Below are 16,088 nucleotides of genomic sequence, written 5' to 3'. Positions count from 1 at the left end.
TTCTATTTGCTGATATATGCATATACTTTTATTTTATTTTTGTTCCCCCACTTTATCTGTTCTCATTTTGTGTCGCACCTAGCTCAAAAAGTATTTGATCTAGTCATGAAACTTGACAGGAATGTTGATCAGCATGTGTAGTTGTGCACCTGGGGTTTCGCTTGTTAATTTATTCTGTTTTGTTAGAGTTATTGCCCTTGACTTAGTAAAAATTTGCAATATTCAACTTGTGTCATGCATAGCTCAAAATGTATTTAACCTAGAGTCATGGAACTTAACAGGAATATTGGTCAGCAAGTGTAGATGTGCACCTTGGGTTTTGCTTGTGGACTTATCCAGTATTTGAAGAGTTATTGCCCTTGACTTAGTAAAAACTGTTTCATTATGTATTATTTGTCTTCGAGTGCTTGAGTTAGAATCAACCAACTTTATAGAATTAATGATCAACATCACTGTGATTTGTTATGCACCTGGGATTCTGCATGTGGATTTTTTCAGTTTTGTTAGGGTTATTGCCCTTGACTTCGTATAACTTTGCAATTTTCAACTTGTTCATGCATAGCTCAAAAAGTATTTGACCTGTAGGTCTGAAAGTTTACAAGAATGTTGGTCAGCATGACATTTGTGTACTTATGCACCTTGGAGTTCACATGTGGATTTATTTAGTATTTGTAAAGTTCTTGCCCTTTACTTAGTAAAAGATTTTTAGTTTTCAACTTGTGGCACATGTAGCCCAAAAATATTTGATTGAGAGCCATAAGATTGACAAAACAGTGGGGGCACCGTTATCTATGGACACATTTCTAGTTCAGCACTACAATATGCCCATCCAGGAGTAAAAATAACTTTGAATATTGCCATGATAGCTTTCAATTTCATATTCATTTCCCAACATCTTCACATGATGTAAGGAATTTTCTATAATTTTCCTAAAGTTTGTAATTTATAGGTTATACTCATTTGATTAAAAAAGCATGTTTTCATTTTGGACAGTTTCTACTCCTTATCCTAAACATTTATGGTCTGTCACTGTTTTGCAATGTTCATGAAACAAGGCATACTGCTGAACAAAATTGATAAGACATTCACCTGTAGTCCACTTTGTAATCTTGACTGAATGTTTGGCTTTTTATATGTTATTTCATCATCATCATCGTCATCATCGTCAAGGCCATCTTCTCCACCCATTGCAAGCTTTTTCCTAATTTCTTCCCTGTCATTGCGTCTTGCCTAAAAATATACAGGAATACTCACTTTCAATATGATTTCATTAAACTGATAAGGAATCTTTAAATGTAAAATGGTTGTACAATGGTTGTATTTTGTTCTTTGTTCAATACACCATGAATTATCTATACACCAACTGAAACTAAACTTTTCAAATACTATAATTACAACCCTGTGTTGATTTCTTTACTAGTTATAAAATGCTATGATATAAAACACTCAGAAAAAGAGTAAACATATATATGGAGACAAGTACAGCTCCCCATGGCAAATATAGTTTTAATTAACATGACTGAATTGTAAAGTTTGGTATAAATTCAATCAAATATACCATATAAACTTACTCATAAGATAAATATCAATTAAAACAATTATCAGTGTTATTCACATTAAATCGGCATATTAATTTGAAAGTAATTAAACACTTTTCATTCCATACTATAGTATCAAGTGATTTGTCAACACTAGCTGTCTCTTTTAAAGCTGATATAATTAACATTTATTTATTTACATGATTGATATATTTTTAGCAACCCAACATACGAAGTTATTTCATTTTTTTGCAAGAAAAGGAAGTTTGCTGTATTATAAATTTGTTAGCAATGATCAGGTAATAAATACAAACAAGCATTAATATAGGTCCATACAACCTATCAAAAATATTTATAACAAAGAATATACATGTGCACAGAAAAGTAAGTTTTCACTTCTTTATGCATTTGCTACATGGCAATGCCTTCTTTAATACTGAATGATATTCTAATTTAAACCTAATGCAAATCAATATAATGTTTTGTCTTGTTTGAATCAATCCAATTAAAACTGCCTCTTTTATTATACGCAGAATCTTGTCCCGATATAACATATTCAATCTACTAGACATTGAAATTCTTCTGTCGCAAAGGGACTTGTGTGAGTCTGTGTGTGATTCTTCATTTAGAAAATGCCTATAGAAATCAGCATGATATTAATCTATGTAAAAAGTATCAGGGCATCAATTTTAATCAGATGACAATTCTGTAAAACTTGACAAGTAATCTGTCTAAGTTTTCCCATGTGACAGTATCAGGAACCAAACAAATCCATACAATCTCCATCTCCTGATTGTCAGAATGCTGAAACATTTAGTATATCTTTCATTTATTCAAGTATGAACTTTTGAACCAAACTCTGATGAGGATTTTTCTCATTTAATGACATTGCTTATGTTATGATTCATACACTGCTAGTACTATGAACAATTTTAGTATTTTGCACCAAGTCAAGAATTTTACATCAAATATGAAAAAATTAAAATGCTAGATTAGTTAATTCGAAAGTCTTGATAAGCTACACTTATTTGTGGATTAAGAACAGTTTCTTATAAATTCTAAGTTAAAAAAGGTTAAAGTGTATGACAAAGTACATTACAGAGTTATTACCTTTAGTCTTAAAGTGACATTCAATGTTAAAACAATTTATCAAAAAATATAGTGAATTAAAGTTGGAGCAAAAAATTATGACTGCAGGAAATGCTCAGTTAAGAATAGCACTATAAAACTGTACAAATATTATAGTAAAACTTCAAATTTAAGCACACAGTGAACCATAATATTATCTAAATGCCATGACATCAAAAGTGTCAGAATAAGTCTAAAGGAACTTGGACAACAAAATATCAAGTTTAAGAAGAGAAACATTTAAATTTGTCTTCACACGTTAACAATTCATGGCGGACCAGGGTGAAAATCTAAATCCCTCTTCTTTTGAATTGATATATAACTTTTTGTTCAGATTCACTAGTTTAAGCACATGCTAAATTGTAGGTGATAGCTTATAAATTAAATTCAATCCTGTCCGTTAGAAATATTTCTTTCCTAAACATAGTAATACCAGTATGCTCACCAATGTAGATCAATTGTACATGAAACACCATCCCAAGCTTTTATTTATCGAGGAAAAAAGAGTGTTATCAAATATGCATGAAATGTTACATTGATTTTCTGTATAAAACTTTAATTATCTACTTAATTTGATGCTTTGCTGATTAAACAGAATTCTGTGATTACTTTTTTTTTCAAACATGGTATGAACAACAATGTGAAGTCAATATTTGAAGAAAATAATCAATTTCAAGCCAGAAAATATGTAAACATAGTTAAGCATGTATGATGAATCAACTGTTCATTACAAGAATTCATGAAACAAATTAGATATGATTCATTTAACTCATTGAAACACCCACAGAAAAATCTATCAGCCTATCATTATTTCAGGGTCATCACCAGTAAGAAAAGTTTTAGCTGACAATTTCTGAAGTGGAAAAGTTTGTCTGCAATAAATATGTAATATATCATTGTCATTAAGACAGTCTATGGGAACACATTCTCAGATGTGAAACAGTCTTTGTTGTTTCAATATAAATTCATATATCAATGTAGTATCGAATGTATCTGACTTTAATATATGGGCTTCTAGAGAAAATATATACCAAAATTCCCATTAGGTATTGGTTGGATCCCATTTGATTACCCTAATGGGATTCCACTTTAAACCTCCAATGGGATTTCAACTCAAATTTTCTAAGGGGAAAATTCATCTTTTAAATTTGCTTATACGGGGCAACATATAGCATGGTGGGAACATTTCATCTTCAAACTATTACAATATGAGGTTCAAACTTGGTCCTTAGTACAAATGTGTTTAAATATTATCACATGTGAATTCTTTCTCAACAGACGATAAACATATACATATATTTAAGTAACTGTCACAAAATCAGCAGTGTTCACTAAATAACAGTTCTGCACAATTACATGGTATTGTTATGCTATAAAAAATCTGCACAATAATCAAAATTTGTACATTTACTAAACTTGTATATTTCAAGTTCCAGCTGTTTAACCAGTTAACCAGTGCTGGAACTTTAAGTGCATCACATATCACTATATGTGTGTAGTCTGACCAGGCCTTATGATAACTCTTAAATACAATGTATGTAGTTGCTCACATTTTTTTTTTTTTTTGATATTGTCATCTCCTCAAAATTCAAAGCACGGCTGGGCAAATCAATTACACACATTTACCAGGAAAAAGGATAATATCATAAAGTGGAAGAAATTTAATAATAAAATATCAGTGTTCTGTATTATAAACTTCAATAATGACAGACATTCAGTACATGCTAACATGTTTTAGTTTTTATTATAGTTATAACAATGTAAAGATAATCTGTTATCTGATTCCTGGGCTCCTCCTATCATTTAATCAATCACTAACATAAAAAGCAAATACACCTGTACTTCAAAATTAATTGGATTCCAATTAATTCATCTGCCTTTGAAGTTTAATGACTCAGACACAATTATCAGTTAAATCATTAATGAAACTATAGTTCTGATCCACTCTTTAAAATTTTCAGTTTAACCCTTATAAAATCATGTAATTATTGTTTCTATTTTTTTAGTTAGAAGTGACAACTTAACTGAGAATTAAATATAACACACAGCATATAAGCTTAATTCAATCAAGACTTAACAAATTGGTAACAATTTTAAAATAATTTTCATTTGAAGATGGGAAAACATTTTTTACAACAAAGAATGTATTTTAAAGTAAAGGAATCATTTTGAAAAGGATACATTAGGTAAAATAGAATAGAAACATTTAGTTCTCGACATTTTTCAGAATTTTAAGCAAGACCCTTAAATCTCAATAAGCTTGTTTATATATATATTAATAAAAAAATGAGAATAGCTTTAAAAATAACCATAATATGTTTTTTCAATGTTTAGACATTAATGAGAATCATAGAATCAAAACAACTAAGTAAATTTATTAACATGTACCAATTTTAAAACATTTAAATCACCATAAAACATGATTTTCAATGATTAAATATATACTGTTTAAAACATCAGCAATATACAATTCAAACTGCTTTGTTCCGTAGCATTAACCCTATTCTTTTAGATTTCACAGAATTTGAACTTTAGCATTTAATTTAACTTTTACAACATGCAGTAGCTAGAATCAGATGCTTCACTGTGGGGTAATGAATCAAAAACTAATTCTGAACTTGTTGCCATTATTTCTCTCTTCATTCAATTTAAATACCTAAGCCCATTTAACTTAAATTCGCTCACTAAACTAAGTCCAATTATTACTAGATTTGTTTCCATCTTATTCGGTCAAAATACTTGGAGACTGACACCCTAATAAAATAGAAAACTGTAACTTAAGGCAGTAACCTAATTTAAGAAGTATAAATTCTCACTTTGTAATAAGAAAAAAAAACTTGGCACTACATTTGACTACCTTGAAGTGAGAAGATACTTTTAACAGTTAAGTAACCTGATTCTAGAAGAATAAATTCTCACTTTGTAACTGAAATATCTTCATGTTGGAAAGTATAACTTTTACCAGATAATTTTGTTTGTTTCATTTTTATGCCTTTTCCCAACAGTATTTCAGTCATATAGGCGGGTAGTTTCCTAACCATTGTTCCTGGAGAGCTACACCAGTACTAGACTATACCTTCCTCTGTGCTAAACTACCAAAGCATCTCCCGGGGATCGAACCCACGCCCGATAAGTAACCTTATTTTAGAAGTTAAACTTCTCACTTTGTGTTACTGGAGAAGAGTCAAGAATGACATCGCCAGTGATCTTAAAATTTACATGGAAAGCTAAGGAAACTAAAAATTTACCAAATAAGTCATTTTATGCCAGGACTATATATCCCTTTTTAACTTTTTACAAAGTCAAGAACATCACCTACATGTAGCTTAAAATAATGAAAGTGTAACTCTTACCAGGTAAGCAGCCCAAACAGGAAATGCATAATTCCTCTGTTCGTACTTCATTGTCACTGGAAGCTCTCTCATTTTATCATCACAATATTAATACAACAAAATCACAATTTTTGTTTTGAAAACTTCTAGTAAATTACACATAAATATTGTCATCAACTAGTGTAAACATTTCATATTAATTAAATCTTGTCAAAAATAACCTGACTATGAGTTCTGTTTAGATTAGTTCCCTTTTGATTGTCATAAGCAACCATAAGCAATTTTTGCTTTCCTTAACATTCACTATCTTGAAAGCACCTTAATAATACTTTAAAAAAAAGAAATTCTTTCAGTTATTTTAATTATTTCTATGAGTCTTAATAGTATTTCTTTATAAATATATTTCAAATTGTATCACACTGTTTTAGATAATTCCCAACTTGAACTTCTATGAGAAACACAAACTTATTTGACAGAACAATCTAACTTAATACACTTATATAAAATTTCCTTATCCAGAATATTATCTTCCTATAGAATATAATATTAACTTTGTCTGACACAGTAAGTTAAGCACAATCATTCTGTGACATAAACCAAGAACATATTCCTTGTCAAAAATGTAAAATTCCAACCAATCAAGCAGGCATTTTCTGAATCCAATAATGGTGGAATTCCTCCACTGTGAGAGAGCGCCAACAAATTCTATCTAACAGCTACTGCAAAGCAATGTTCCATGGAGAATTGAGTTTATAAATCAATCAATGAAAGCATAAATCTAATTAGCTCAGCGCTAACTAGCACTTTAAGTGTGTAGGGAGACATGTTGGACAGAAATAACATTTTCTCATTACTGGACACAAGAAATGAAAAAGGGAATTATGGATAAAACATGGTGCAATTTTAACCAGCCTGTTAGTTATTATTTTTTCCTCTTTTTTCAAATGATTTTTTTTATTTTATCATAGTTTGTGTTGCTCAAACTAGTATCTTTCTTTCAAAAGAGATGCTGATAGTTATAATAATCAACAACTTCTTTGCAGATGAAAACACTATGCAAACAATACTTCAGTCTTTGGTAATATAGTGTTTTTGTTGTTTTTTTCAGTTTATAGTGCTAATTCAATCACTGACCTTACTCTTATTATGTATTTTACTTAAGACCATTAATTTATAATGTCACAGTTATCATTACTGATGGAGGTATAGCACATATGACCTTGAAAGTACTTCAGAGGGCACCTTGATAGAGCAATCTATACTCCAGAACAAAATCCAAATTCAATTATTCAAAGATTTCTCCAAAATTTCCTTGACATATTACAAGACAATTTTGTATTACATAAACTAAGAAAATTACCCAATATCACCTTTGCTGCTTCAATTAAATTTCATAACTTTTGAATTTAATGTTATATTGAAATGTCAAATTCCTTACTTAAAACAGAAAATAATTATCTGCATTGAATTTCAGATTGCAATATAAAGTGAAAAACACAAGTCAGTAATTTTAGAACCAGTAATCTCTAGCTGAAACAAGACAAATTTTCATTTTTATTAACTTACAGTTTCATAATATAATCGAAGCATAACCTTTTTTCCCTTATGGAACTGATTGTTAAGTTTAAACACATTTATTATACATGTATAATGAAGTTATCAAAGAAATAATTTATCATCATAAATAGATCAAGTTAATTATAAAAGAAATTTAACTGTTAGCCTATGCTTATTTTGTAAAAAAGATTTGCTCTGAGCTTTGAATTTGGTAAAGTGTCAGCATGGCCTAGAGGTTAAAGCCTCCAACCAGTAGTCTAAGGACTGTGGGCTGCATTGTTTAGGGTTCAAACCCTGTCAGGGGCAAGTTATTATTTCCTTGAGCACACATTGCTATGGCATTAGGTTGGTTCCAAGAACAGATTTCACAATATGTCTATATAGACTCGAAATAAATTTCCAAAACAATGGAATTAAAACAAATTCATATAAACTAATTTCATACAGTTTATTCAGCATGTTAAACCCTAAACCTGCTAATTCTTTACCTGCTGGAACCAAAAGAGATTACGCAATTGCTACCAGGATTGAGGCCTGGCCTGGAGCCGGCACTGTAAGATGATTCTGTTCCATCTGACCTTAAGGTTCTGTACCCTTGGCTGAGCCAACTTCAAGGTAAGTAATTGACCATGATCTTAGTGTTGTTTAAAGTTATTTTTAACATTATGTAACATAAAAAAGATAACACAGCAGTTAAATTACATTGAAAACAAGCAATGTTCTATGATGGAATTCCACTACACACATTAAACAGACATTATGAGTTTTCCTCGTCATATTTATTGAGGAAATGTCCTACTTTCTATCATTGAAACAGTTCTTAAAATAGACCAGTTCTTCATCTGTGGAGGACACAACAAAAAACTCACAGAATTTTTACAGTAATTTCAATTATTCATCCCTAATGGAAATGTTGAAAACCTCTTAAAAGATTTAATTAAACTGATACATAAAAGTGTAATAATTATCTGAAAGAATTAATGAAATAGGGGAGTGAGATATTGTTATAATATCCTTCTAATATAACAATATAGGAAAAAATAGTCCCTTGAGCTTTTTCCTGGTATTGATGACAACACTGTGTATGAATACACTCATTAACAAGGTGTGACACGGAATCTACTGTAGGTCAAAGCCAGAGCACTGTATCTTCATTAAATCTTAAAGAAATAGTTACTGTAATATTGCATCAACTCTGATTTAACTGTATAGTTCATTATGCCTTTAATTTATTTCATCATCACATCATCATCAAAGAAGCTTTAGAGACAATAAGTCTGGAAGTAAATTTAATCGGGGAGAAAATAGAAGCAAAACTGGCACAAATTTAACCAAGCCTTTCATGACACTGACTGATTACAATTCAACAATTTTGCCTTTTTGGTTATTTAAGGAAGAGGATTTTGCTATTTTTTTGCTGGAGGATTTTGCTATTTTTTTGCTGTTTTAGTTGGCAATCACAGGGAATAATCTAAAACCTTGAAAACTTTGATGTTTTAAATGGCCATCTAGGGGATACAGTCTGTACTTAAAACACAAACAATACTCTAGAGGATGATTATTCTTTGAACTCTTCTAAAAATCATGTTATAAATTCAAAGAATTAAACTTTGATATATCACTTGTTTGTTTGTTTGTTTGTTTGTTTCATCTTACGCCTTTTCCCAACAGTATTTCACTCATATAGGCGGGTAGTTTCCTAACCATCGTTCCTGTACTAGACTACCTTCCTCTGTGCTAAACTACTAAAGCATCTCCCACCTGGGATCGAACCCACGCCAGAGAGGTAACTGGATTAGAAGTCATTGACTCTAACCCCTCGGCCACGGAGGCGATATATCACAATATTTCAACTGCAGTGAGTAGGAAAAACACTGGTGCTCATGGAAAAATACTTTTATGTTTAAAAAAAGCAGGGAAAAGCAGTTGAATACTTTTATATTAAAACTTAACTGTGTGAAATGTTACAAAATAGGAGAGGTCAATAAAATCATAAGTAGTATATTATAGGCAATTAAAAGTAACAGCAAATAACCCTTTCAGTAAATTTAGTATTTAAACGCTTTGTTTTAATTTGTCTTTCCAAAAGTATGGGCAAAATCCTCTGAAAACAATACTCCTTACATAAAATGCAAGACAGATTTATAATCAACACTTAAAATAGTTAAATCATATGTTAAGAAAAGAGTTCAAATTCCTTGGAATAATTCAATATTGGACAGGGAAAATGGTATAAGAATATAGATTAAACAGGCTAAATCCCACAAACTGCATTAATTTATCATTCATACTTTGTTAAATTCCATCCATCACTCTACTGGTAGTGTTTGACAAATATTTTCGAAACTAGAGTTAATCCCCTTGAGGAAATTTGGAATAAAAAGGTACCATATCATCTCTCTTTTCATCTTCCAGATAGGCAAAATTATTTACGCATAATTTATTTTTCTTTCACTCTTTCCCAACCCTCATCTATCTTAATAATCATTACCAAGGAGAAATGCATAATAAAGTACAGTTATTTCCCTTGTGTAAAATAAACTGCAAAATTAAAGCTTAAGATATGGGCAATCCATAGTCGGCTAATATAATAATGCTGGCAGCATAATTTCAGTATCAGTCATTATATGACATAACATATTAGTAGGGTACAGTCTGGTTCTAATATTATACATAATATATTGAAAACTAATACTCTCCCTCACAATTTTTAGGGAGTTATTAAAGTCTGTGTACATGTTCAGTTTTCAGACAAGTTTTCATCAAATTAATAGGTAAAACTGACTTGATAAGTCTAAACTGAACAAAGTTTGGTATTTAAAGTTACAATGTTTCAAGACTGGACTTCATAATTTTAGACCTATGTATAAGCCTTTTTAAATTAATTAAAACCAGTCTAGGAAAATAAATATCTGTCTCTTAATTAGTGAAGCCCTACTAATCCAATAAAGTCCTTACCTAAATCTAAGTCACAAAGTTATAATAGAGTACTGCAGAATTAAAACATTGGTCCAGACAGGAACTAAATTATTAAGTTTTATATGATAAATTTTTTTCTCTCAGCTAAACGTTCCTTTCAATTTGCGGTTCAATTTAGACAAAATATATAAGAATTCAAGAACATTTTACCCTTCTGTAAGCACTTATTTGCACTTATGTTTATGTTGTTAAATAACAGGTCAAGAAAATCTTAAATGATGACAAACAGTATGATCTATGTAAATACATAAAGATCACGAGAAATCATATTTGGTCTAAATTACTTTGTTTTATGTACCATAAATCTATCCATAACTTATTTATGTACCATAAAAATATCCATAACTCATTTACCCAATCATCTGGATTTTGCAAACTGACTTATCTCATGTTAGAAGGATGGTTGTCTTTTCCGATATTATATATGTGATATTCCCAAAGTACTAGGGAAAATCGAATGCAGCCATCTTAGAAAGCTATTAATATCTTTTCCCATGACACAGCAATCATTACATCGTAACAAATATTGTTATATACCTAGACAGACAAACTATGAGAAGGGAATTTCTTATCTCGGTGCCAAATGGTTGTTATCCCTATTAATATCTCTATATGAGTTACAACATTTTGGCATTAATCCTTCAAAAGCAACATTTTATGTTCTCAAATATATAAGATGCAATTTGTGTTCTCCATAAAAAGATCTTTCCAATTACCCCCAAACAATACAAATATTTCTCAAAAGTTCCTTTATTATTCTGATGATTTGTTGTTATTAAAATGTCAAAATGTCTTTCGGAAAATTTCTCCATTTTTCGTCCCCAAAGGAATGAAAAATAGGAAGAAAAAAAAGAAATGAAAGTTTGCAAATTTTGTAGGAATTAATTTGATTTTCAAACTCATCCAAATGCAAATGAAATGAAATGAACATTTCTATTTTCTAACAAGCAGAATTTTCAAAATATTTTTGGTTCTTAGAAATTTCAAGAAAACTTCTTTATATGTTTCTTTAAAGAGAAAATATTTCATGGATGAAAAAAATTCTTTTAAGAAATTCTTTGTCCTTACACAACTATTAGAGGATTTAGGAAAATATAAAATTCTTTCCATTTGCTGAGCCCAGTGTATTGCATTAATTTTTTTTTTAAGCTAACATACTTTAACAACTAAGACAAAAAGGATCTTTAACTGTGAAAACTAGCTGAACATTTCTTATTTAAGTGTTCAAAATTTCAAGAAAAGATGAAGTTATTGTAAAAGATATAATAAATGCTATTTTCAAGACTTGTCAAGAAAACTTGAGATGGGAACAAAACGAATGCATATTTTCCATAAATAAGATATATTATCTATTGATTTCTCCATGCTTTAACAATCTTGGCAGTTTTTTGATGCCGTCATTTTCCACCGTCTCGGAAAATGACATTATCTCTTAATGTTTAACTAGGATGAACATTTTGATGGGCTTTTTCATTACAGATGAAGCCTCCAAGATGATTCTTATTTAAATACATGAATAAATCAGCCTTATATCAGGAGCCAGGCATAAACCACAAAAATGCTGGAGATATTTTTGTTTGTGCTTGTTTTTCCATAGCAATATATTTAGATATTCTGATGAGACATATTTAGATATTCTGATGAGATTAATTTTTTATCTTGGACGAAGCTAGATGATGTTTCCTTGTATTTTTTTGTTACCGAGAATAAATTATTGCGAAACTTTAATAATTTTATATTACTAAGACTGCGTCATAGGATAAATGATGTACGTACTAAATAAGTGATTTAAACCCTTCCTATTGGTTCATTCTGAATATTATTAGAATTTAATGTAAGCGGAACCTCCTTAAAGGAACTCAACTGTGGTCCGGTCCAATGCCTAAAAACATAAAATTTGAATTTCTTACATAAATCAGGTGGGGCACATAAAACAGAAACATATGCAAAAGATATTTAAGAAATATAAAAAAGAAATTTAATAAAATTGAAAGTCACATTTTTGTGCTATTCTTAGCTCAATATAATGAGTTACAAGTGTTTGCAAACACTTTTCAATTTTGAATCATTTTTTCACAATTATAATGGTAGTTATTTAAAGGAAAACAAAGTGAGCGAATGATCTGAAATTTTGCACAAAAATTATTGGTCTAAACCACATCAAATGGAACGTTTATCTCAAAAAATTATTTCCAGTCCTGCCATGTCAAAAATTGTCAGTGGATTCGCTATATGCTGTAGTATTCTGAAACCCTTTTTTCTTTACAGGATTGAATATATGCTAATTATTTACAAAAGGTTCCACACTGTAATGAATGCCTAAAAGAATAATGCTTTTATGATAATTTAATATAATACCTGAGCTATTAATTGTAACAATTAAACTATTCTAAACACAAGGAATTATATTATTTTGTACAAAGTAAAACATACAGGATGTATATATGTATTTATCAAAGCTCTAAATCCTGGGTATGTAACCACCAAATTCTGAACTAAATTTTTTGAAATTTCTTTAATGTTGTCATTATCTAACCAAAACAAAAACATGGGAAAAAACAACATTTGGCATTGCCCAATGACCTTTGACTTACAACAAATGGCATGGTAACTATAAATAGACTGTTACAAGAATAACTTTCTTCTAGTCTAAATAAAATGTCCATTTATTCCAAAAAGCATTCATGAATAAATGACTTAGTAGGATTATGACTGAGGCACAACCATCAATGTATATTTTTTACATCTGAGTAAATTGAAGGACAAAACCCCACCAGACACAAAACCCATCCTGTAATGTTTACATAAGCTGACATAAATCTCGACCATTTACAAGTGATTCCAGGAGGACAATAACCCACCTAGGTGCAAGAAGGTGAGGATTTACTATGAAGGTAATTGTTCTGTTTTCCTTTCTTCAGTATTCCATAAATTTTGCTAATTACAGAACAAAATTCCTTCTAGGACTTAAAAAATACTCTTTTTAAAGTAGCAAAATTTCTTTGCTATGTGATACAGCAGATTTATTATTTATAGTTTTAAGTTAAAATGTATGGTAAGACAAAATTTTATACATTTATGTTTTACAGAAAATTCACCTTCCTTAATTTTGATGCCATTTATATTTTGTGCATACTGTTTATAAATTGCTGACAGAAGAAAAAGATCATGCACTTCTCACTGGAGAAGGACAAATTTGACTTTTTGTCAGGAAAATTTCCCCTAGAAAGCTGAAGCAACAGTTTTATCTTTATTTACATAATGAGGAAATGTCTATAATTACATACCCTGGAGAAGAGAATTACTAAGTTTATGTATAAATCGATTTACAAAACTGTTCTTCGGTAATTGTTGTGTTTCTGTGTAAATTTCAGGATGAGTCAGAGAAATTATTGCATGTGCAGAAACCATCACCACAGTGAAATATTGGGTTAACTCCTAATGATAGCCGCGTCATGACAAAACCAACATAGTGCGTTTGCTACCAGCATTGATCCAGACCAGCCTGCGCATCCGCGCAGTCTGATCAGGATCCATGCTGTTCCCTTACAATTAAACCCTATTGCAAGTAGAGAAACTAAAAGGGTACAGAATGGATCCTGACCAGACTGGTCTGGACCCATGCTGGTCGCAAACGCACTATGTTGGTTTTGTCATGACGCGGCTCAATTATTAAATTATATAAGGAGTTAACCTGTTAGTGCTCTAAGGTGAAGAAATAAGTTCATTTTGCTAAATAATGACTTAACCTTCTTTCCAGCTTTAATTTTTTTTAAATTTTTCATGTCATTAACAAATCAAAATTGAAGTATTAGTAAGTCGTTACCAACAGTATAGAGCCAGGTCATCAGACTGCCTGGAACTGAAGACAGGCCTGGCTCTATACTGGTCGCAAAGGCTCCTATCACTTGTAGTAAAAATACTACCTGGGTCTTTTAATCATTTGAAATGCCAGTGGCACTCAAGGACCTGCCTTTATTAGAGCACTAGGTCATAGTTAATTCTAAAAATGTCATATAAAATGTATTTTTTAATGTATAAGGTATTTGTAAATTTAAGTACAGACTGTCCTTCCAAAGTAAGAGGTTATTTCATGACAACCACATATAATTTTTTTTACTAGAAGATCTATTGGGAAATAAAAATAAAAAATTAAATTAAAAAAAAAAACAAAAACAAAAAAACTTTGAAAATATTAAATTTTGTTAAAATGGTAGAAATAGAACTTACTTCAGTTCAAACTGTCCATATAATTTACATATTCAGCGAATTGGAAAGTGTTTGAAACTTTTGCTAAAATCCTACATAAGAGTTTTATAAAAATAAATGGTAAACAAAGGGAAGTAACTGTATCATCCATTTCCAAAACAACTCTCCAGAGTTGTTTCCCTTATGACACTTATTTTCTCTGTTATTTTGACAACAAAAAATCCATCACTGTCCAAACCATTTATATTGATAGATATCCCTTGTTACTTTATACTTTAAATTTATGATTAAGTGAGCATGTAATAGAAATTTAGGGTCATTCATTAAAATACTATAAAAATGTTGAAATTATAGCCAAGCCTTATACAACCTCATTTGTTTTGTCAAGTAGAATAATATATATATCTACATACCATTATAATGACTAATGGTGAGTTACTTATATACAAAAATATATATCTGCATGTAATATAATAATAATAACTGCATAATACCACACACTGTGAAAGTTATAAAATCTTAGAAATATCCCTAGAGAGTAATGAATTAAACAAAACCAATTTGCAAATGCTGCAGACTTTATCATTTCATTATTATTATTTGATTTTAATTATTATTTATTTTTATCAGCATTATTATTACATAGTATCAAAGACTTGGTTTGAGCGGAGTGTTTTTATGTAGTATGAAGTATGAAAAAAGAGTCCTTGTCTTAAGCAGAAGAAGAAATACTTCAAGGACCGTGTTATATTTCAACCCTTTTTCTTTCAAAACATGTCTTTTTATATTTTTCCTATATATTTACATTATACATCTTGTAAAAAAAAGAAAAGTATAGAATATGTTTAAACTAAACATAATATCAGCTTCAGCAGCAATAAAGTGGATAGATCTACAATGGGATCATTTTCCATAATATTTTTCTCAAATATTGATAGGAAAAAAAAACAGAAATGTATCATTGGACATACATAGTTGTAAAAGGTTGCTTTAATAAATGATAAAAAAATGTTGATAAAGTTCAAAGTGATTTAGAATGAACATTTATATGACCAGAAATAATATTTTGTTCCAGAAATATTGGATCATTACCTCACACTTGCTAACAATTTCCATGTATAATTCTTTGGTGGTTTCTTGTAATTCGAATGCTTAATACTATCAAAGTAAATATACAGTGGTATTTAAAGTGGCTGATTTGGTACACTTTGCACGTTGCGTTGTCGATACCGACAACACAACCTATATCGCTTTTGCCTTTACGTCTTGTCGCTAGCGAAACACGCCAAACAGCGCGTTGTTGTGTATGGCGTGTCATTGTGCTGTCGCCCTATTGCTAGGCTTA

At 30.2% G+C, this 16,088-nt stretch overlaps 1 protein-coding gene across 3 annotated transcripts in view; it reads right to left on the bottom strand.

Moving 5' to 3' along the window:
* The window catches only part of LOC132726879 (IQCJ-SCHIP1 readthrough transcript protein-like), a 127,476-nt gene that overhangs the window by 24,312 nt on the left and 87,076 nt on the right, over positions 1-16,088 (bottom strand). For 2 of the 3 annotated variants that reach the window (XM_060712285.1, XM_060712288.1), the window contains one exon: positions 1,090-1,230. The exons of the other annotated variant lie outside the window; for it this stretch is intronic. In XM_060712285.1, the coding sequence (XP_060568268.1) occupies positions 1,090-1,230 (141 nt within the window). The remainder of the gene's footprint in view (positions 1-1,089; positions 1,231-16,088) is intronic. 3 annotated transcript variants of the gene reach the window in all.

This window comes from Ruditapes philippinarum, unplaced genomic scaffold (assembly GCF_026571515.1).
Source record: "Ruditapes philippinarum isolate M1 unplaced genomic scaffold, ASM2657151v2 ctg1411_1_1_1_1, whole genome shotgun sequence".
In the NCBI taxonomy this organism is placed as follows: Eukaryota; Metazoa; Mollusca; class Bivalvia; order Venerida; family Veneridae; genus Ruditapes; species Ruditapes philippinarum.
The sequence above is the reverse complement of the archived record's forward strand: the minus strand, read 5'-3'. Positions and strand labels throughout refer to the sequence as shown.